General features: G+C 39.6%; 2 protein-coding genes across 4 annotated transcripts in view; one reads left to right on the forward strand and one right to left on the reverse strand.

The window, feature by feature from the left end:
* The window catches only part of tbc1d7 (TBC1 domain family, member 7), a 207,511-nt gene extending 186,169 nt beyond the window's left edge, over positions 1-21,342 (reverse strand). Inside the window, exons 1-8 of one of the 2 annotated variants that reach the window (XM_083535169.1) lie at positions 21,060-21,334; positions 19,735-19,855; positions 19,475-19,555; positions 19,183-19,373; positions 18,693-18,830; positions 18,161-18,306; positions 16,609-16,738; positions 15,730-16,143 (exon numbers count right to left, since the gene is read on the reverse strand). In XM_083535169.1, the coding sequence (XP_083391295.1) occupies positions 16,057-16,143; positions 16,609-16,738; positions 18,161-18,306; positions 18,693-18,830; positions 19,183-19,373; positions 19,475-19,555; positions 19,735-19,846 (885 nt within the window). In that variant the 5' untranslated portion in view covers positions 19,847-19,855; positions 21,060-21,334 and the 3' untranslated portion in view covers positions 15,730-16,056. Of the gene's footprint in view, positions 1-15,729; positions 16,144-16,608; positions 16,739-18,090; positions 18,307-18,692; positions 18,831-19,182; positions 19,374-19,474; positions 19,556-19,734; positions 19,856-21,059 lie in introns of those variants that run through there. The other variant, XM_083535170.1, reaches the window with a different exon arrangement.
* phactr1 (phosphatase and actin regulator 1) lies at positions 376-15,203 on the forward strand. Of its 2 annotated transcripts, none has more exons than XM_083535110.1 (13): positions 376-685; positions 6,057-6,218; positions 6,306-6,386; positions 6,524-6,628; positions 8,053-8,250; positions 8,796-9,024; positions 9,190-9,401; positions 10,128-10,284; positions 12,117-12,172; positions 12,320-12,381; positions 13,249-13,389; positions 13,495-13,571; positions 13,649-15,203. In XM_083535110.1, the coding sequence occupies exons 1-13, from the start codon at positions 565-567 to the stop codon at positions 13,662-13,664; spliced, it is 1,617 nt and encodes a 538-aa protein (XP_083391236.1). In that variant the 5' UTR covers positions 376-564; the 3' UTR covers positions 13,665-15,203. The 2 variants fall into 2 exon arrangements, with proteins under 2 accessions (XP_083391236.1, XP_083391237.1); XM_083535111.1 differs by having other exon boundaries at positions 383-685; positions 8,095-8,250.
* Positions 21,343-21,721: the final 379 nt, after the last annotated feature.

The following is a 21,721-nucleotide window of genomic DNA, read 5'->3' on the forward strand; positions in this document are numbered from 1 at the left end:
ATACTATGTATATACAGTATTTATATAATATGTATGTAATGCTGCTGAGAATACTTGCACATATATTTAACATGCATGGATATAAACCCTAGGTGCACTCTCCCCCTGATTCTTCTGAGGTCTTCAGCAAAGCCAGCTGTTTCTGTGAACATCTGGAATGCTCCTAGTTCTCTTAGCTTTTGAATTACTGATGCATTTATTTTTTGCTTTATGTCCAACTAGTTCAGATGCTGCATGAAGCTTCTCACACTCTGGCGTTGCTGAGGAATCTGCTGCTCTCGTTCCTCCACGTTGGTGGTGATGGTGGTGGTAATGATGATGGTGAGGGGCGGGATTGGTTTTCAGACTCACTTCCTTGCATGAAGAAAAAAAAAAGAAAAAAAAAAAAGGAACGGGTCGCCATCTCGAGCGGTGTATTTATTTTATTTTTTTTCTCGACACCCCACCCCATCCCTTTCCCCCTTCCTCCCTCCCTCCCTCCCTCCACCACCCACATCCTACATCCCCATCCGTGCTCCGTGTTTCTCCGTGGTTCCTGCAGCACATCAGGGAGCGCGAGACTCAATGGCGGCGCCTGTCAAAGAGGAGGATGCTGATGTGGACCGGCGACCCATCCGGAGAGCCAGATCCAAGAGTGACACCCCTTACCTCACCGAGACCAGGCTCTCGTACACTTTACAGACAGGTAGGACGTGCTGCAGACACGTAGGTGGAGCTATGCATGTGCACAAACATGCATGAATGAATTAATGAATGCATGCATGCATGTGTCTATGCACGGTGTGCGCGCGTGACAACCCTCCTAGAAAGCCTTCAATGTTGGTCGTATCACCTGGCACATGTCACTGCAGGGTTGCAATGAAAGCGTAATGTCGTGATCCAAGCAGCACTGGTGTGGGGGAAAAAAAAGAAGCATGCTCACTGATTATGGTTCCTTGCTCCTGATGTGACTTCAGACAGTACAGTGCTTTCTAGATCAGTCAGCCAATGCAGATCAGTCAGTCATCAATGCAGCCTGATCTGGAAACATTCATCATTCCAATGATGGAGAAAAATATATTCAAATCTACAATGATGAACCGTCTGCACCAACAATATCCTCAAGGATGCCTGTGGAACCAGGATGGGCCTGGGTGATCCAACATCTGTGTTTTGCCTGTACGTTCATATCACTTATATCAAGTTCAACAAATTGTTATGCTCATTATTTTAATGTGTATTTTTCATTTTTCATATTTGAATAAGATCATGTTTGGCTATGTATTCAACCCAGAGACCTGTTTTTGGACACCAGACATACAATTGTCCACAATGTCTTGTCAACTAAGAGGTACGATGAAGATACAGTGTGTTAAAGTTGGTGTCAAAGAACTTGTGTTTTGGAGCACAGAGCCCTAAATTTTCCATCATCCCTAATGATTACTTTTGGGATGAAATGGAAATCAGACTGAACACCAGACCTTTTTACCCAACATCAGCACCAGATCTTACTAACGCTCTGAAATGAACACAGCCACTCTCCAAAATCTGCATTCCAGAAGAATGTAGTTGAAAACCTTTTGCTGCTGCAGGTGGCTAAACATGAACACGAGATTACTGAGGATGGTTCATCTCAAGACCCTTGAAGACGGCTTTGGACTGCAATCGGTATAAACCCTCTGGTACCTTCAACAATAATGTAACTGTAATAAATGGATATTCGTTTTCCTGGTTGTGGATTCTCTGTTGAGTTTTTTCTTCATACGATCTCAGGAGGTTTTTTCATCACCACCATCGCATCTGACTCCCTCATTAGGAACTAAAAGTGGAATACATATTGACTGGGATGTTTTAGAAAGTGCATGTGAGTGTGATGGTCAGGTGTCCACAAACTTTTGGCGATAGTGATTGTGTAAACTTGCAGTATGCATAATTGAGAAGTATATGTTATGGTGAAGCCCTCATGAGTTGATGGATCGAGCAAGTCGAATGTGTTTTATTTGCAGTTATAATAATAATAATAATATAAAAAAATTAAAATAATAAAAAAATAAAATTAATAATGAGTTTAATATTAAAAACCAAAAAATTATTTACAAAAAATAATAATAATTAAATGTAAAGAATCTATTACTTACCTAGTATCATCTTTAAAAAAAATATATAATTGTTATTTATTTTTGTATTTTTTTTGTGTGTGAATAATGCCATGCTGCAAATCCCAGAGCACATCATCATTGTACTTTTATTAAATTATAAAAAAAAAATTACAATTTAATATTTAGCTCTATTTTCCCTGCATTTTTTTTGCATATTCCAATTGTGCAATATGATTTTAATTCAATTATAAATAAATAAAATGAATCTCTAACTTTGTCCCAAATTATAAAACTAAGCCTAAATTTAATTGGAATCAACTTTCTGGGGTGATTTCTGTACATTTACGTGTACACACACTGATTTATTGGGAACGCCAACTAACACTGCTCATAAAACACACTCAATCCCTCATGAAATAAAATCTACATGGAGTTATTCCTTTGAGAGTCTCAACCATGTTGGCTTGATTGTGTATTTAGTTTTTACACCGCGATTTTCCAGTTTTCCAGCATCCCAAAGCTGCTCGATTGATTTTTAGATCTTGTGCCATGGAGGTCATTGACGAACACTGAACTCAGTGAACCAGTTTAAGATGACTGGTGCTTTCTAATGGGGTACGTTATGTAGAAATCGCTATAATAAGGTAGCCATTGAGGGATGCATATTGCCAGCAATAATACACGGTGTCACGTGGTATTTAAACAAATCCCTTTGATCATTTTTGCCTATTTTAACAAATAGGTTTATAATCAAATACTTATTGTTGACTCTTGATTGTTGATTCTCGAATCTGATTGGTCAGAAGGCATTGGCTCATTTTGTGTAACAGCATATATTTGTTTTTAATGCAAAACACAGGTTTATATTAATTCACAGTTATTTGGGACTTGTATGGAGGACACACCACATAATGTAAAAACTATAATAATTAACAATAATCCTCATGAAGATTGTGGTCCTTTAAAGAAGTAGATGCCGTTTGGATCTCATTCATGTGGAGTTTGGACACTGGACCTCTTTGAGTGTTTAAAGGCTCTGGCATGGAGAAGCTGGTGTTGGATCTCTGACGATCACAAATGTTGAGCTATATTATGAGTTGCTCAGTAGCTCCTGGTTCCATAATCTCAACTGACTGTAAAAGACCGTAGAAAGGACATTACTCATAATCTTACCTTTCAGTGCTTATGTTAGTTCTCACTCTCCAGTGTTCTGTATTGTTTAAAGACTATAATCACACTCTTGATGTCACCCAAATGAGGATGGGTTCCCCTTTTGAGTCTGGTTCCTCTAAAGGTTTCTTCCTCATAACATCTAAGGGAGTTTTTCCTTGTCACAGTCGCCACGGCTGCTCATCAGGGATAAATACACATCGCTCACCTTCACTGTTCAATTCTGTAAAGCTGCTTTGAGACAATGTCTTTCAGCACGATCGTGGGCCAAGAAATGTTTGTTCCTTGTGGTGATCATCAAACTGGTGACCTCAATTTATTTGACACTTTAGAGCCCTAAAAATAAATATTTCCACATGACTCATCAAGAATGGGTTCATTTCAAAAATATGATTTGGCTGAAACATGATAATCCCATCAACAGAGTCGTAGCCGGACATTTTACCATGAGGTGGTCGTGTTAGAGCAATGACCTGAGATCCCTATTGGACATTAATAGCACATACATACTATAGCAAGGTAAACACCAAAAGCTAAGATTTAGTGCAAACTGTGGTGTGTGTGTGTGTGTGTGTGTGTGTGTGTGTGTGTGTGTGTGTGTGTGTGTGTGTGTGTGTGTGTGTGTGTGTGTGTGTGTGTGAGAGAGAGAGAGAGAGAGTGTGTGTGAATGCAGAGGGTTGTGTTCAGCCAAAGGCGAAGGTGGATGTTAGACACTCTCAGGCAGGGGTCTGGTACATGCAGGAAGTCTCTGTTCCTTCTAACCCCTTTCTTACTCTGTGTGTGTGTGTGTGTGTGTGTGTGTGTGTGTGTGTGTGTGTGTGTGTGTACTCAAAGCATGCAAATCACTGATTCTGTGCAAGCTTGTTTATTACCTTTAATCCATATGTGAGCGTCCCTCACTTCTCTGCATTTTTAGCATTGGTACCCAATTGTGTGCTGTCATTTTTATTGGTTTATAGAATTATAGAATCATGTGCATGTGATGATTATTTTTATTAATTGTTTAATGTTGTGTTTTAGATTACGCCTGTAGCATTTCGAACTCATGCAGAGTAGAGCGCAGCGATGTTATTTAAAATACGTGATACAGTGTGAGCTTTTGTCAATTCTTTTGTCAATTCACTGTTCCAAAGCAGCAAATCACATGACATTTTGATCAGGTTTTGGTATTCACTCTACAGCCTAAATAACTTGAGGATGGATTTGGACTGTAATTGATATCTCAGCAATTCTGCATTTAAGCACCTATTACTACACACCTAAACAATGGAACTGTAATGAATAGACATTTGGTGCTACCAAGATGATGGATGGATCTGGTTCCTCGCATGGATTCTTCCTCGCCACATTTCAGGGAGTTTTTCCTTGCCAATGTCGCCACTGGATCACTCATCGGGGATAAACAAACTTATATTGTTGAAAAGCGAAATTTGACCGTGAGATTTAAACCGTGATAAAACGAGGGACCCTTCTGGAGCCTTCTGGGGTGAGAATGCAAGTCTTATTGTTATGTGTGAGAACTGATCCTGCTACAGCAAAGTCTTTCTGGAGCTCTAGCCTAGCGATATTCCTTCAACTTTTGGATAATGGCCCCCGTGGTGCTTACAGGAACATTTGGGAGTCGGTAACCAGTGCTGTTGTTATGTAGGGCAACCATCGTGTTGCAAAGGTCTTGGGAGAGCTCTTAGGCTTTTACGCATCAGTAGATGTTTGTATGATTGCATTCAGAGGTGGATAAGCCTTTTCTAACCTACAACACTCCACTATGATACATTCCAGTTTATTAAATATAACATTTTACGGATTATAATATTAAGATGTCTATAATCTGTGTAGGTTTTTTGAGGTAATACTAATGACTAATCAAAATGTCATGTGATTTGCTGCATTTGAAGTGTGTGCAATAAAAAAACGTTGAAAGGTATTTCCCTCACTGTACATTGGCGTGTGTTTTGTTTAATGGAAAATTAAATGTTCGAGGTAAACAAATAACTATTACTGATCAATTATTGCTGTCCGAACGATTGTGGAGAACTGATCAGAACACAAATATGGGCATGTGGTATATTATTCCAAATTGTTTACTGTATAGTAAACACTATAGCAAGCTACAGCAAGTAACTGCAGATCTTTTTTTAGTCAGAAGGAGATGAATTTGTTCCTGCATAGAAGAGTAATGTTAGGAGAGTCCTATAATTTCTTTTATTGCTATACATCATTAATGCCAGACACATTTTTATATTTATTATGTACAACTTATAAATCATCAATCAGGACATGTTTAAAGATCTATGTTTCCTTCGCATATTGAATTAGATTTAGGACTGCGCTTTTGGAAATTTGTGTACATTCAGACCCACAGATGTCTGTTCACTTACTGAAGTAAGGAGGCCTTAAGTGCCATTTCAATTTATCCCAAAGGTGTCCAATAGGGTTGAGACGCTCGAAAGCAGGAGATCTTCCACTCCAACCCATCTTTTTGAAGATATGTGCACACGGGCATTGTCATTCTGGAACAGGTTTGGATCTCGTAGTTGTAGAAGTCAAGTAAAGGTTAAAGGACATCCTATACAATTGTGTACAAATTTGAGGAAGAATCACATATAGCTGGAAAAAGTCAGGTCTCCCAATGCTTTGTCCAGATCATTGTTACAATCTTGAAGAAAATGACAGTTTGTCAGTGGTTAAGTTTTTAGGATCGGAAGGTCACGTCATACATGTAAACACAAAGGTCTTCTAATGATCCTTGGTATTTTTTTAATAATTTTTTTTTTATCTTGTATACTGTCTATTTACTTCTATTTACAGAGGGGGCAGAGAGATTAGCTGCGATGCGTTCTGATTCGCTGGTGCCCGGTACTCACACACCTCCCATTCGTCGACGAAGTAAACTAGCAAGCCTTGGACGACTATTCAAGCCATGGAAATGGAGGAAGAAGAAAAGCGACAAGTTCAAACAGACATCTGCAGGTACATACACATTTAAAATATGCCACAAATTAGACCTGGAAATCTCTTTATTGGTAATTGCTCTTGGGTGACAGATTGTTTCTTAAGTCTTAGAGAGAAAGATGTCTACACGGCAAAGCAGAGAGGAGTTGATCAAGAGGGGAGTGCTTAAGGAGGTGGACGAGAATGGTATTGACAAGCATACATAAGAGCACTCATCATAACAGTCAAAACCTTGAACTTCAATACTTTGTTAGTCAGCAATGTAAGCGCATCGAGATGGTGCTGAGATGTTGTCTGTTTGTCTGTCTTTCTATTTTTTTAAGAGGATCAAGCAGTAGAGAATGAACACATGAGCAGGCCTGAGTTTGACAGATTGGCAGTTATTAGTCCTGAATCTGAAACCCAGGAAGCAAACGGTGAAGAAACAGGTATAAACTTCTTGTCAGACATTTCACTGTAAGCGCTACAAGTGGATCCTGTTGTTTGTTGAAATTCCCAATACATATACAATGGACATAAAATGTCTACATGAATGGATGCATTCAGTATACGTGTTTCTATTTGCTTTTTTATTTACTTATTTACTTCTTGAATTTAGCTGGTTGTTGTATTTCAGTCAAATTTGGCAAAATACATGATTTTGGTTTCAAAAGCTTCAAGCACATTGGCATTTTCACGTCCTTGGATTGGATAGTCAGAGCTCGCAAACCGCATTTGTTGCAAACTGCACAAGCTCTAATACATTCTTGTGGAGTTCTTCTTTTTTTGGCTGCTCCTGTTAGGGGTCGCCACAGCGGATCATCCGTCTCCATACCCCCTGTCCTCTAAATCTGCCTCTTTCAAATTAACTGCATGTGTTTCCTTACCACATCCATAAACCTCCTTCTTTGCCTTCCTCTTTTCCTCCTTCCTGGCAGCGCCATCCACAGCATTCTCCTACCGATATACCCCATGTCCCTCCTCTGCAAATGTCTTAACCATCTCAAACGCGCCTCCCTCAACTTGTCTCCAAAACGTCCTACATGTACTGTCCCTCTAATAAACTAGTTTCAAATCCTGTCCATCCTCGTCACTCCCAACACCTTCAGCTGTCTTTTAGTCCCTGAACCATACAACATCGCAGGTCTCACCACAATCACTCTCACAGATACCCTTCTATCACAAATCACTCTCTTCACTCTTCTCCACCCACTTTTTCTCACTTCTCTAACACACTCTCCATTACTTTGCACTGTTGACCCCAGGTACCTGAACTCCTCCACCTTCACCACCTCTTCTCCCTGCAACCGCACCACTCCACTTCCCTCCCTCTCATTCACACACATGTACTCTGTCTTACTCCTACTGACTTTCATTCCCCTTCTCTCCATCACGTACCTACACCTTTCCAGGCTTTTTTCCACCTGCTCCCTACTCTCACCACAAATCACAATATCATCCGCAAACATTATAGTCCATGGAGACTCCTATTTGACCTCGTCCTTCAACCTGTCCATCACCACTGCAAACTGGAAAGGGCTCAGAGCCGATCCTTGATGCAGTCCCACCTCCACCTTGAACCAGTCTGGCATTTCTACTGCCCACTGAGGTAGAAATGATTGAGGAACAGTGGTGGATAAAGTAAACAAACCATGTAGTTGAGTTAAAGTAGAGATTCAAATTATCCTGAGCCCAAAACTGTCTTATCAACTTCTTAAAAAAGAGATCACACAAATAAGGCCACAGGTGTTGTGGCGATTTCAAGTCTGGAGTTTCTTCCATCATTTACTGGTGTGTACACTTTTTAACTCCTATATCCAAATAAGGAATCTGTATTTAATCTCCATGTGACTCTTGTTTATGTCTGGCACAGAAACTCACTTACCACAGTTGAAAACCGGGTTGTGTCTAGCAGGTCACACACCAAAGCCGGCTCCATCTACGCCCCCTTCGAAAGTCATTCCACTACCAGTTGATGGCATGGACATCCCCCTGACCAAACCACTGGCACTAAAGCAACCACCTGCCTTACCTCCGAAACCGTATAACAGAATACCAAACCATTTAACAGGTACATTTAAGCGCCTACTCACCATTTTTTTGTTCTGTTCTAGAGGTCAACCAATCGGTTTGCCAGTTAATTAGCACCATTAGTTGATTGCTGGAACTATTGGCTATCGTTAAAAATCCATACAGATGGTTTTTCCTGGTTGCGTTATAGACTATGAGAGCGGCCTCTAAAGTCGAATCGTTGACACTGCGTATCTGAAGTGTCTTTTTGTTTGTTTAATTCATTTCAGATAATTTTTTTTTAACAGGTCCTTCATTTTCCTGAATATTTATTTATATATTTAATATACTCATTTATTTCACATTTTATCACATTTTTATTAATCATTATTTTTTTATTCTTTTGGAATATCCAGTATCCTTTTTAATAAGTTTAAACTGATTAATCAGTTCTCTGCAAGTACAATCCAACCCAGCTATCAGTATCACAAAACCCCACTATCAACCTCTATTCTATTTGTCCTTTTCCTCACACACCCCAACATGACTGAAATTCTTTCTGCTTGCTCGTTCACGCCTAATGCTTGGTTTCTTGTTGTTCTCTAGACCCGATAGGGAAATTCTCCCCACCACTTCCCCCCAAAAAAGTGATGATATGCGAGCCAGTGCCCTCTTTCCAGCTCAGATATCCACAACCCTCAAGCATGCACACACACTCCCTAACCCACACACACCCTCTGCAGCACAACACATTACCGCTTTCCCTCCATCCCCCGAGCCGTATCATTGAGGAGCTGAACAAAACTCTTGTGTTTACCATGCAGAGACTGGAGAGGTGAGTGGATGTGCTTTTGGAGTGTGCTTCTGTATTTGTCAGTATCTCTTATAGTCATACTTTACATAGTGGTACATTCTGCCTTGGTGCAACATGTAACACTGCCCCCTAGTGCACACATTTATATGCTAATCAGCCCTAACAGCTATGCTCCATCCTGTACAGTTCTGTACTCCAGGCTGTGCCCTCAGTCCAAATGGAGAGCGAAGACGAGAAGGAGAACAGAGATACACCGACACACCAACTTCTGCCCAATGCCCACGTTTTCAACACGCACCCCAGCAACATGCTCGCACTCAACACCCGCATGTACATCCCACCCACACCTGAAGAAGACGACGATGAGGAGGAAGAAGATGACGACACTTTATTTACAAGTATGTGGCTGCTTTTTCGTCAGGCAGTGATTTAATGATTAAATTAAATTTGTTTTGCTCATTGTTTTGAGAATGCACTTACTAGTTTGCAAATATTAAAGATGATGCGTGAAATGCTCCAAAGCAGCTGAGAAAAACTGTAACAGATTTAATAGAACTAGTTGATCATTGGTTGATGTTGATGCCATACGCTCGCCTACATTAGTGACATTTAAGATTAATCTGCACAATGAATCAATTCAAGACACATAAAAAAAATATATGAATTCAAGCTCAACAAATTATAACAACCGGTTTAACAATTTTGCATTTAATGACATAAATGAATCTGAAAAAACCAGGCCACTATGGGAAAGGCCAGAAAGGTATTGTTGTGCTTGTGGGGTATATGTTATGACCTGCCCCCTACTGGTGAATTTTAATTTATTTTTCTTTTTCTTTTTTAAATCAAAAATCTTTTGAAGCAAGTGATTTGAGGTAGGAGTATATACATGTACCAGATGCACACCTGCATTTGGGTCAGATTTTATTTGCAAACTGAAAAATACACACCATTTAAACCGATTTTTGACCTACTATTCAGCTTGATGGTAAAAAGGAATTGGGACCAAGCAAGTTACATACAAAATACTCCACAATGTACCATGAAGTTTTGGAGCACAGCATATTTAGGATTATTGGACATAAACTACGTCCTTTTTCTTTCAACTTTGTGTTTGATGGCAGGTACTCTGGCTCTGAGGATCCTGAGAAAAGACTCACTTGCAATAAAACTGAGTAACCGGCCATCAAAGAGAGAGCTGGAGGACAAGAACATTCTGCCCATGTTGACTGACCAGGAGAGACTCGAGTGCAGACAGCAAATTGGCACGAAACTCACACGGTTAGTGTATATACATATATATATATATATATATATATATATATATATATATATATATATATATATATATATATATATATACAGTATCTCACAAAAGTGAGTGCACCCCTCACATTTTAGTAGATCTTCACAGGAAAGCATAGCAGTACAGATGATCTGTTCTCTAGAAATAAGTCTGGGAGCTGGAAACAAAGGTGAGTACACCCTCAGTGATAACATGTGTAACCGCACAAAGCCACACGTCCTATTCATCATATTCATGTTTCTGTCTGCTTGACCATACAAAAGTATGTATCTTGTATTAGAGCAGTTAAAATTTGGTGCTTTGAGTCGAATTCTCTCATACTGACCACTGGATGTTCAACATGCACCTCATGGTAAAGAGTCTCTGAGGTTCCGAGAATTAGAATTGTTGCTCTTCACAATGATGCAGAGGCTATGAGAAGATCTGTAAAACCCTGAAACTGAGTTATAGTACAGTGGTCAGGGTCCTACAGAGACTTTCCAAGACGGGTTCCACTCGGAACAGCCCTCGTGAGAGTCCATCAAAGAAGTCGAGTCCTCTTACTGAGTGTCAGGTACGGAAGCTGCTTCAAAAAACCGACGCATGAGTTCTGCAGTATTGTTTTAGAGGTTGCAGAAGCTCAGACCGTATGCTCACACTGCAACAAGTCGGTTTGCAGGCCGTCGTCCCAGAAGAAAAAATCTGGCTCACAAGAAAACCGAAAACAGTTTGCTGAAGAAAACCAGTCCAAGAGCATGAATTACTGAGACCCTGTCTGGTGGTCTGATGAGACAAAGATAAACTTGTTTGGCTCAGACGGTGTCCAGCATGTGTGGTGACGCCCTGTTGAGAAAAACCTAGACAATTGTGTTTTGCCTGCAGTCAAGCATGGTGGTGGTAGTATCACGGTCTGGGGCTGCAGGAGTGCTGCTGGTACTGGGGAGCTGTGGTTCATTGGGGAGAAACATGGATTCTAACATGTACATGTACATTCTGAAGCAGAACACAATGCCCTCCCTTCAGAAACTGGGACGAACGTCAGTTTTCCAACATAATAACGACCCCAAACACACCACCAAGATGACAACTGCCTTGCTGAGAAAGCCGAAAGTGATGGATTGGCCAAGTATGTCTCCAGACCTAAACCTTATTGAGCACCTGTGGGGCATCTGCAAGCAGAAGGTGGAGAAGCGCCATGTGTTTAACATACAGCAGCTAAGTGATGGGTATGGAATTCACCAGAGCTGCACAGGTTGTTGCTGGGATCCTCTTCCACGGATCCCAGCAACAACCTGTGCAGCTCTGGTGAATTCCATACCCAGGAGGATTAAAGCAGTGCTACATAACAATGGTGCTCACACAAAATATTCACCCTTTGGACACATGTTCACTTAGTGTGTACTCACTTTTGTTGCCAGTTATTTAGACAATAATGGCTGTATGTTGTTATTTTCAGAGGACAGTAAATCTGCTGTAAAAACTGCACATTGACTACTAAAATATACCCAAGTTTCATTTCTATAGTATTGTCCCTATGAGAACATGTAATAAAATGTTTGCTGAAATGTGAGGGGGGCACTTACTTTTGTGTGGTTGCAATGGCATAAAAGGTAACGATGTGATGCATAGATTTAAAAAGTGTACATCGGATAAATACAAATTGGCCTTTGTATCGCAATGCATTGTGTGTGTGTGTGTGTGTGTGTGTGTGTATATATATATATATATATATATATATATATATATATATATATATATATATATATATATATATATATATATATATCACCTCAATTGGTAGTATCTGTTGATGTCTATCTGTTTGTAGGAGGCTCAGCCAGAGACCAACTGCAGAGGAGCTCGAGCAACGAAATATCTTAAAACGTAAGCAGAAATGGAAAAAAATAAATAATTCACACACACATGGAACAGCTACAGTGACCAAACTATGGAGAAAAAATAGGGAGCACTAAAATTATATAATGATTAAATAAGTAGACACATTTACTTCAATTTTTCTGTGTCTGGTAGCACGAAATGAGCAGGAGGAACTCGAGGAGAAGCAAGAGCTAAAGAAAAGGCTGTCACGGAAGGTGAGATAACGAGAACAGATAAACATAAATACTATTAGAGGTTGACCGATTAATCAGAGTTGCTGATTAATCTGCACTGATAGTTCATTGCTTGGAAAATCCATACTGATAGTTTTTCCCTGTTGCGTTGTACAGTACAAGAGCGGCCTCTAGAGGCGGATCACTGATGCCAACGTGCTCTTTATTTGAAGTGTCTGTTTTTTTTGTTTTGTTTTTACATTTTAGATTGTTTTTGATCATTTGGAGTGTTTTTGTTTCAGTTTGAATGCATATCTCGTGTTTTCCTCATATTTATTAATATAATTAACATGATATTTATTTATTTTTGCATATTTTTATGTTTCAGTAGTGTTTTTACTTTCGTAGGTCCCCTGGTGGTCTAGTGGTTAAGATGCAGCGCTCCCACCGCTGCGACCCGGGTTCGATTCCCGGTCAGGGAACCATCCCCAGCCACTCTTAGTGCCGGTCCCAAGCCCGGATAAATTGGGGAGGGTTGCGTTAGGAAGTGCATCCAGTGTAAAACATGTGCCAAAATCAAACGTGCGGAGGATCCGCTGTGGCAACCCCTAACGGGAGAAGCCGAAAAGAAAGTTTTTAGTTTTTTAGTTTTTTTACTTTCGTAATAAAATTCTGCACTATTTTGGATCTATCCATGAAAGGCTTTGATTATTTTTTTTTTCTTCCAGTATTCCAACCCAGTTATCAGCATTAGTAAACTCCACTATCGTTCGACCTCTAAATACTATAGTGTAGCATAGTAACATAGGATTGTCCGAGTAGATTTTCATAATAGATTTTTCTTTCTTTGCTGAATAGATTGATTATAAATAGTATTGGTTTATATATTTCCCTTTTGTGTCCTTTTAGTTAAGTCAAAGGCCAACAGTTGAGGAACTGCGGGAGGCGAAAATTCTTATTCGTTTCAGCGATTATGTGGAAGTGGCTGAAGCTCAGGACTATGACAGAAGGGCAGACAAACCGTGGACCCGACTTACCGCTTCAGACAAGGTCGGCCAGACAATGAATCGGGTTACAAGTACATTTTTGGAATAAGCTTCTTCTCCCATTAAATTGTAGTCATTTGTAGAGTTATGGGTTATTTTTACTTCCTAGGCTGCTATCAGAAAGGAGCTCAACGAGTTCAAAAGCACAGAAATGGAGGTCCACGAATCAAGTCGACATCTAACCAGGTGACCGTGTGAACTGGGATATCTCACTACCCTGTTATAAAATCAAGCTCACTGGCTTTCTTCCTTCTTTATTCCAGGTTTCATCGACCATAGTGCTGATTGCTGGGCAGAAGCACAGGGCATTACCAATGACTAATTCACCTCTGGGACAGACAAAGTCTAATGTGCTGGGATGAAACAATGCAAAGAATTGGGACTAAACACAGAGAGATTCTGATCTAATATCAGGAGAAGAAACAAGTTCCCAAGATGACCTGACCCACCTAGATTCAACAATCCCTAACCAAAATGGACTGAACGTGTATATGTGTGTGTGTGTGATATTTGTGCTCTGGAAGTACACTTAAAAATTCTCTCCTGGTGTTGTTTGTTCGCTGAAACAAATGAGGTGGGTGTAAATTTGTGCACGCAGCCCTGTAAACTGGTCAAAAACCCCTTTTTTGTACGTGTCAAGCAAAAAAACAAACCAACGAAAACATAAGAGAATCTTCAAAAAAAAATCTATAAAGAAAATCGTACAGTTTAAGTATTCTGACTTAAAATACATTAACCTACACTTAGTTTTCATTTCTCCAGCGTCGTCATTCTAGCAGTAATGGACGAAAGCCATTTTCCACAAGTGAAACCAAAAGAATCCAGATGTCATCATCTCACCCTGGCTGTAACTAGGGTTGCAAAATTCCGGGAATTTTGAAAAACTGGAAACCTTCTATGGGAATTAACGGGAATATATGGGAATTAATGGGAATAAACTGGGAGGGTAAAACAAAAAACGATGTCCATCTTGGTGAGTATTCACATAAATTAAATAAATATTATATAAATGTATGTTTATAACTTCCTTGTGCTGTGTGTTTGTATAATTTTGTTGCACAATAGCTAACAATTTAATAAAAGGTAAAAAATTTGAATTTTTAAAAATATGTATTACTTTGCATGCATGTCAGCTTAAATCGAAACATATTGTTTGGTCATATGTTTGTATAGGATACAGTTCAAATCAATTTCCCCAAATTTCTAATCAATTCCTATAAATTCCCACCAATTCCTGGTAAAATTCCAATTTGTAATATTTCCCAGATGAAGTTCCCATGGAAAGTGTCCGGAAATTTAAAGGAAATTTTCCACCACTTTGCAACCCTCAGCTGCATTAATAGGTTTTCCTGTTTGACAGTTGCACAAAACAAGTGACCGAACCAAGCAATAATATGTCCGTGTCCTGAATGTCTGGTCTTGACGTGTCGATTGTGGCTCTAACATGGAGTCTTGAAGCAGGTTCTTGATCTTCATTAACGTGGGGTAAAGATTTAGAACGTACTCCTCTGTCTGTCTGTTCTGTTTACACCGGTGTACACCTGTTTACACGACAGAAGCCGAATACAAAGTTTTTTTCACATATTATTGAAGAAAAAATAATAATCATTCGCTGTTTTGGTGCTTTCCTGCTTTTTTTCCCCTGGTGTGTTTCGTTTACAGTTTCCCTCGAACGCTCCTCTCCTGCTGCTATTAGCTGAGGTTTAATGAAAGGAGGCGGCGCACGTCTTGTTCTACCTTCCTTGTTTTTTGTTTTTTGATGATGTATGATGTAGAAGAACACCTATTAAAAAGATCTGTTTGAAGTAAGACATGAAGTTGAAAGAGTTTTGGTCTCAAATGGTGTGTTTTTATATGAACCAGGTGACTGCAGAATCTCTGATCTCAAAGACAGTTTCTATGCACATTACATGGTCATTTGCTTGCCTGCCATTTTGGAGAACCGCAAAGTGGTAGCTCAGTGGTTAAGCTCTGTTTAGTTCAAATCCCAGCTCCTCTTATATGTCACTGTTGGGACCTTAAATACTCTGTTGTATGAATGAGATCATTGTAAGCAACTCTGGATTACAAAAATCCTAAGAGGCCATGAGTTATGTTTTTTCCTTAATTTTCTTTGAGGCACCGCCAGCACCATGGACAGTAACTGTAACCATTTGCAGGCGAAGGCACACCTGGTAGCTGATGAGTCTAATAAGCTTGCGCTTTGTCTCAGTGCCGTTAGTCCGTGTGCTGTGATTGGCTATGATTATTATCTGTGGTGCTGCGACGATGCTGCTTCTAGATTATGCTCTTATGCTGCATGCTTTTTAATAAGATCAAGCAAACAACTTTTGTTATGGTTAGATCACGAGAAAACGGTATATTACCATTTTTATTTATCGAACACTGAGCGATCCAACAGAGAAACTCAATCAATTATTAAAGACGATCAACCGTGTCCCATCAGATAAAAATGTCATTCAGATTGACCTTCGGATCAAGTCGTTCTGACCCAGCCAAATCGAGTATTTTGACATTGATGCTCTCATCCAAAGCGACTTCTCATTCGACGTTATTTGGCTGCATGGAAACGTAGCCAAGGAGCTGCAGATCATAACATCTGCAGATCATAAGTTGCTCACAGGCACCACACAGGTCTCAGTGTGAATTCATGCTCCATAGTTCATAAGGGTTAAACAGAGTGCATAGGCGTCCCGCAGTACTTGTGCCACAGTTCTATGGCTTTGGTCACTATGGCGTCCATGTTTTCCTGTGGCATCTATACAAGGAGAGGGAAAAAAAAAAAAACTGTTTTGAGTAGCAATAAAATATATATATATATATATATATATATATATATATATATATATATATATATATATATATATATATATATATAATAAAAAAAATCGACTTGGTCGATTGGTGAATGAGTTGGAAAGCTATTCTACAATACAATGGTTTGTATAAACAGCGACAGCCTCAAGGCTTTGCATGAACAAACAAGTTTTTCAGTTTCTGGAAATCGGTCGGCGTATACGCGGCAGGTGCGGCTCACAGAGACGAGGTTATACAAACTAGAGTCGCCATATACGCCATTATTCCAGGTATGGTAATTAAAAAAAGAGCAAATAAAGCCTTCGGCGCCTTAACAATGCAAATTCGGATATATGAATGCGAATATGCCCCTACAATTGGGATATATAAATTGTGTGTGTGTGTGCACGTGTGTGTTTTCGCTCACATTGCTCAGGAATTTTACCACTGCGTCCGGTCGACTCATTCCCATGAGCTTGATCTTGTAGCTCAGCAAAATCTCCATCGCCACGAAAACCAAGATTTTACAGGAGCCGCTGATCACCTTGTCCCAGACTCTGCGGACACACACGACAAAACATAAAGAGAATATACAAAATGATTAGTGAATCTTATAAAAACATTCTATTTACAATAAAACTAAAAAATATTAATGTTTAAATAATAACTTGAATAACTTAAATAATATTAAAGTCCCCAGAGGAACGCTATAGATGATGGGATTACGAACATGCTGCTTGCTACTAACACGAGGCACGTTGCCCATTGTTTAAAAATGCATAGATGGACGATCTGCAAAATAACTTTTTTACAGTCTTAATCCAGGAGGTTTAACTCATGTTGGAAACTTTCCAGACCTCGAGGGCAGGATGACAAAACTGTTTGTTCAGCTAAACCCTAGTGGAGTTGGATGATGGGTATGATCAGGTTTGGGACGTAAACATGCAAGCAATGAGGAAAACCCGAGGAAGAAGAAAGCATACCTTGGAACTCAGGCTGAACTGAACATTACAAGGCAACTCTTTGACTGAGCCTTGAATCAATCAAACTTGTCCAACTTGCACAAACTTGGCTGCTCCTAAAAATGCCTGCTAGCCATAACAGTTAGTCTTATATATGCATTTTGAGTTGAATGATGCAGAGATGATTTAGCACTGGCAGCTAAAACAGAATGACCAGTGTCGGGGCCGTGCATTTCACACCTTGTCCTTCAGTGGCGCCGTACCTGAATTAATCCACCTCTTAATACCACCATTATGATGCCACGGCTATAGAAACCATCAATACTATAGAGAAACGCAGTAGAACAAAGAGCTGCATCACAGACAGGAATCTCAAACAGTGAGAACGAATGCCGTTACTTGAACATGAAACCAATTCAACAACTCTCCTTTCACTGTAGCCACAGCTGCACCGCCGGCATACATCATCTCTGGCAGAAGCATCAATATTTACCTCATGAATTTACCCTGGTGCATTTTTTCTGTGCATTACGATTTTTCGGGGGATTTGAAATCAAGGCGAATTCTGTGTTTTTGTAGAAATTCAACAAGAAAGAAACCGCAAAAGTATAAATGGTCCATGAAAAAGCTTGAATATTTTGAACTGTTTCGACTGACTTTGAGGTCTGACTAGTGCTCTGACCATCCAATCAAAGGACGTGAAAATATTGGATGCCTGCTAGATGGCCCCAGTGTCGCTACAGGAACCCACACTGTTGATTCTAATGGCAGATTTCTTTGACCTTGGCAACACATGATGGCTGAATTTGGATTGGATAAAAACTCTAATATAAAACAGACACGCCTGAAAGCGGTGCAACCGAGAGAAAAGATGAAATAAAGAGAATCGACTATTGGGAATGATTAAGTATATATACGTGGAAAGAAAATTATTCTGATCTCTAGACATTTGACAAATGGTTGATTTTTGCTTAGAGTGCGGACTTCCAGATGTTAAGGAAATCGATCAGTGCTAACCTCTGTAGGCTGGACTCTGGCAAGCAGTCTGCAAAACAGCGTCTGAACCAAAGGTTATAAGGCAGTACAGCCAGACTGCCTGAAGTGTGCAGGTGTGCCAAAAGACGACTGTCCTCCTGAGAGAGGAAATACTCCAGACTTTTGGGCTGAGAGAGAGGAAGGAAAAAAAAACATGGATCATCTGTAGTACATCATGGTGATCTTTAGCATGTCCAATTTTACTCCTTGTGATCGACAAAAGTATTAGGACACCTGACATGTGGTTCTTCCCCAAACTGTTACAGATAAGTTGTACAATTGTATAGAATTGTCCATATCTAGTAGAACATCTTCCCAGAAGAGTGGAGGTTCTTATAACAGTAAATGGAGACTAAATGTGGAGTGGGATGTTCAAAAAACATCAAATCATATGGTGAGGTGTCCGTAAACATTTGTCCATATACTGTATTGCTAATAATTGTGTAATACTAGGAGATACTTATTCCAGGAGTCTTATCAATATGAAGTCCAAAAGGCAGCCACAGTTACAAACCAGGTGAGGTATGGAGTCGCCGAACTTGTGATTGAATTGATTGACGAAGCACCTAATCAGCCAATAGCAGTCCACCGGATCATCCACAATCTCCTCCATCACCCTGGCAATAGCCAAGAAATCTTCATCCTCTTCACTCTCAGATAAAAAAAATAAAAATAAAATAAAAAATCGATGTTGAAATCGACTCATTTTCATACATTTTTTACAGACATTTTCTTTCTCATCTAAGCTATTCTCACGTCTTTCTCCTCTGGTTTCAGTTCTGTTTTAGGTGCACTAAAAACTAGAATGAATGCAATTCTACTGAAAGATCTTAACATCTTTGTAGCCTTCCATACTTCTCATCCCAGTTCTCATTCATTGAGAACATTTTGTAAATATTGTAGCACCCCCCCCACCCCCCTAATTTTTTCCAACATCATTTACTATGTAAAATATTGATAAACCGCTGCATTGAGCAGAAACAGACACAAAAACAGGACCTTACAGGTTTCGTGAGATCTGAGCGGCAAGGCAACTGCTGCTTCTCCAGTTGATGCATGCGAAGGCAGAGCTCGGTGTTTGGTGTGCCGTTGTTCACGAAGCGCATCGCCAGGAGAGCTTCTTTTATATCCGTATACTGCTCTTTCCTGTAACGTGCTACCAGTGCATGAGAATCGCTGTGTGGAGGCAGGATACCTGAAAAAACATGGACTCAAAAGTAATTCCCTTCAGAGTTCACTTGTGTAATAGATAATAGACAGACACTATAGCTTAAAAAAAAAGCCCATTGTTCTCACCAAGCAGAACTTTCCATACATGGATCCTGTACATAGAGGGTAACGGAAACCTCTGACTGAACGTACTCAACTTTTCCACGTCTGAAAGACGAAGTTTTGTGCAAATAGACATTTGGCATAGAAAAAGAAATTTTTTATTTCTTTTTTATTTTTACGTTTATTGCACAGAAACAATAGGAACAACTACTTACAGAACACAGAACACGATCGTATGAATACATGTATTTATGGACAAGAATAAGGCAAACAACTTCTCTTACCGAGGGGATTGTCCTTGAGAAGAATTTCAAGTGACTTTTTCTCTTCCACTCCCCTGAAGCCCACCTTTTCATAATAGGCTGATCTGAAGTTCCTCTGAGGATCCTCTGCCATATTTGCAGCCTGAAATGAAGAATTTAAGGCTGAAATATAACCACTGTAAAAAAAAAAAAAATTTTTTTTTAATCACGTTTTAAAGGGGGACGGTGTTTTTCGGTACAGGTACAGTTCCTTCTGGAACTTATTAAGTGGTGGACCGCAAGTTCGTTTAGTCTCAGATGAGTTCCTTTTAACACGTCCCATTTGCTTTAATAATATCCCCCACTCTTCTGGGAAGGTGTTCTACATTTTGGAGTGTGACTGTGTAGATTTGTGAATATTCAGCCACAAGGGTGTTAGTAAAGTCAGGTACTGATGTAGGGGAGGTGAGGAGGTCTGGAGTGCAGGACAAATTCATCCCTAAAGGTGTTCAATAATGTTGAGGTCAGAGCTCTAGGGCAGAAGAAGCATGCTCTACATGCTTCAACATGGAGCTGGCTTTGTGCACAAAGGCATTGTCATGCTGGAACAGGTTTGGGTCTCGTAGTTCAAGTGATGGAAAAATATTTGAAGGGAAAATGCTATTCCAAAAGACATCCTATAAAATTGTGTGCCTTCTATGTTGTGGTAAACATTTGGGGAGGAACCACATATGGCTGGAAAACTGGCTGTGGTCTTAATCCATGTGCTTATATAGTGTAGATTCAATACTTTACAAGACACTGTATTGAATCTATCCATCCATCCATTCAACCATCCATCCATCCATCCATCAAATTAATGTTGCTTAAATAATGAATGGTCTGTTCTATTAAAAAAAAATAAAAAAAAATAAATAATTATATATATATATATATATATATATATATATATATATATATATATATATATATATATATATATATATATATAATATGTTTATTTGTTGATAATAAACCTATAATACTTTTGATTAAAAATCAAAGTCCAAAAAACAAAAACAAAAAAGGGACTTATTTACTTCCGGAAACCTGCGCATGCGCGTACATCTCGTGTCGATATCCGGTACAGTACCGGAAATGTTGTACTGCTATTATTATTATTATTATTATTATTATTATTATTTTAATTTACGACCATGTGCATGCACGCATCTAGAGAGGAAAAACGTGCTCTAATCTGCTTAAAGCTACAAATAAAGCTAACTGGCATTTTATGCACGTTTTTCGATACCAAGGCTCTGCCCCTCCTCCGTTTATTATAACGATTAACGTTAAAAATGCACTAAAAATATATTTTAAAAACCCACCACTTTGACCGCCCCAGGTACAGGCCGCAGTGGGATCCTCGGGCTTTCCCAGCTCTCAAACCCCGGCTTTCATGAGTCCTGTCCGCGTAACCCGCTGTTCCTCCCCGCTGTATTTCCGCTGTGCAGCACGGCGCTGTGGTAGAATAATACTGCCCTGTGAGAAATATGGCAAACCAACAGAGTCATAAACACCTCAAAATGCGTCCTGTCCTTTTAAACAGGCGAAGAAGTGTACAAGTAGACAATGACGGCTCATGAGGCACTTATGACATGTCACTAAGGGCGTGTTCACTATAGTGGGGAAAAGATATGTGGCATTCGCACGGTGCCAAACAGACAGGCTGCCAAACAGACAGGCTGCCTGCCTGCCTGCCTGCCTGCCTGCCAGACAGACAGACAGACAGACAGACAGATAGATAGATAGATAGATAGATAGATAGATAGATAGATAGATAGATAGATAGATAGATAGATAGATAGATAGATAGATAGATAGAATACCCTTTTAACATGAAAGATGTGTGTTTGAAATCTTCAAAAGTTATAAAAAAAAAAATACAAATAAATTAAAATCACATACATAAGTATTCACAGCCTTTGCTTAATACTTTGTTGAAGCTCCTTTGGCATCAGTAACAGCAAGTCTTTTTCAGTATGATGCT

The sequence above is a fragment of the Silurus aristotelis genome, assembly GCF_946808225.1.
Source record: "Silurus aristotelis genome assembly, chromosome: 29".
NCBI classification, from domain to species: domain Eukaryota; kingdom Metazoa; phylum Chordata; class Actinopteri; order Siluriformes; family Siluridae; genus Silurus; species Silurus aristotelis.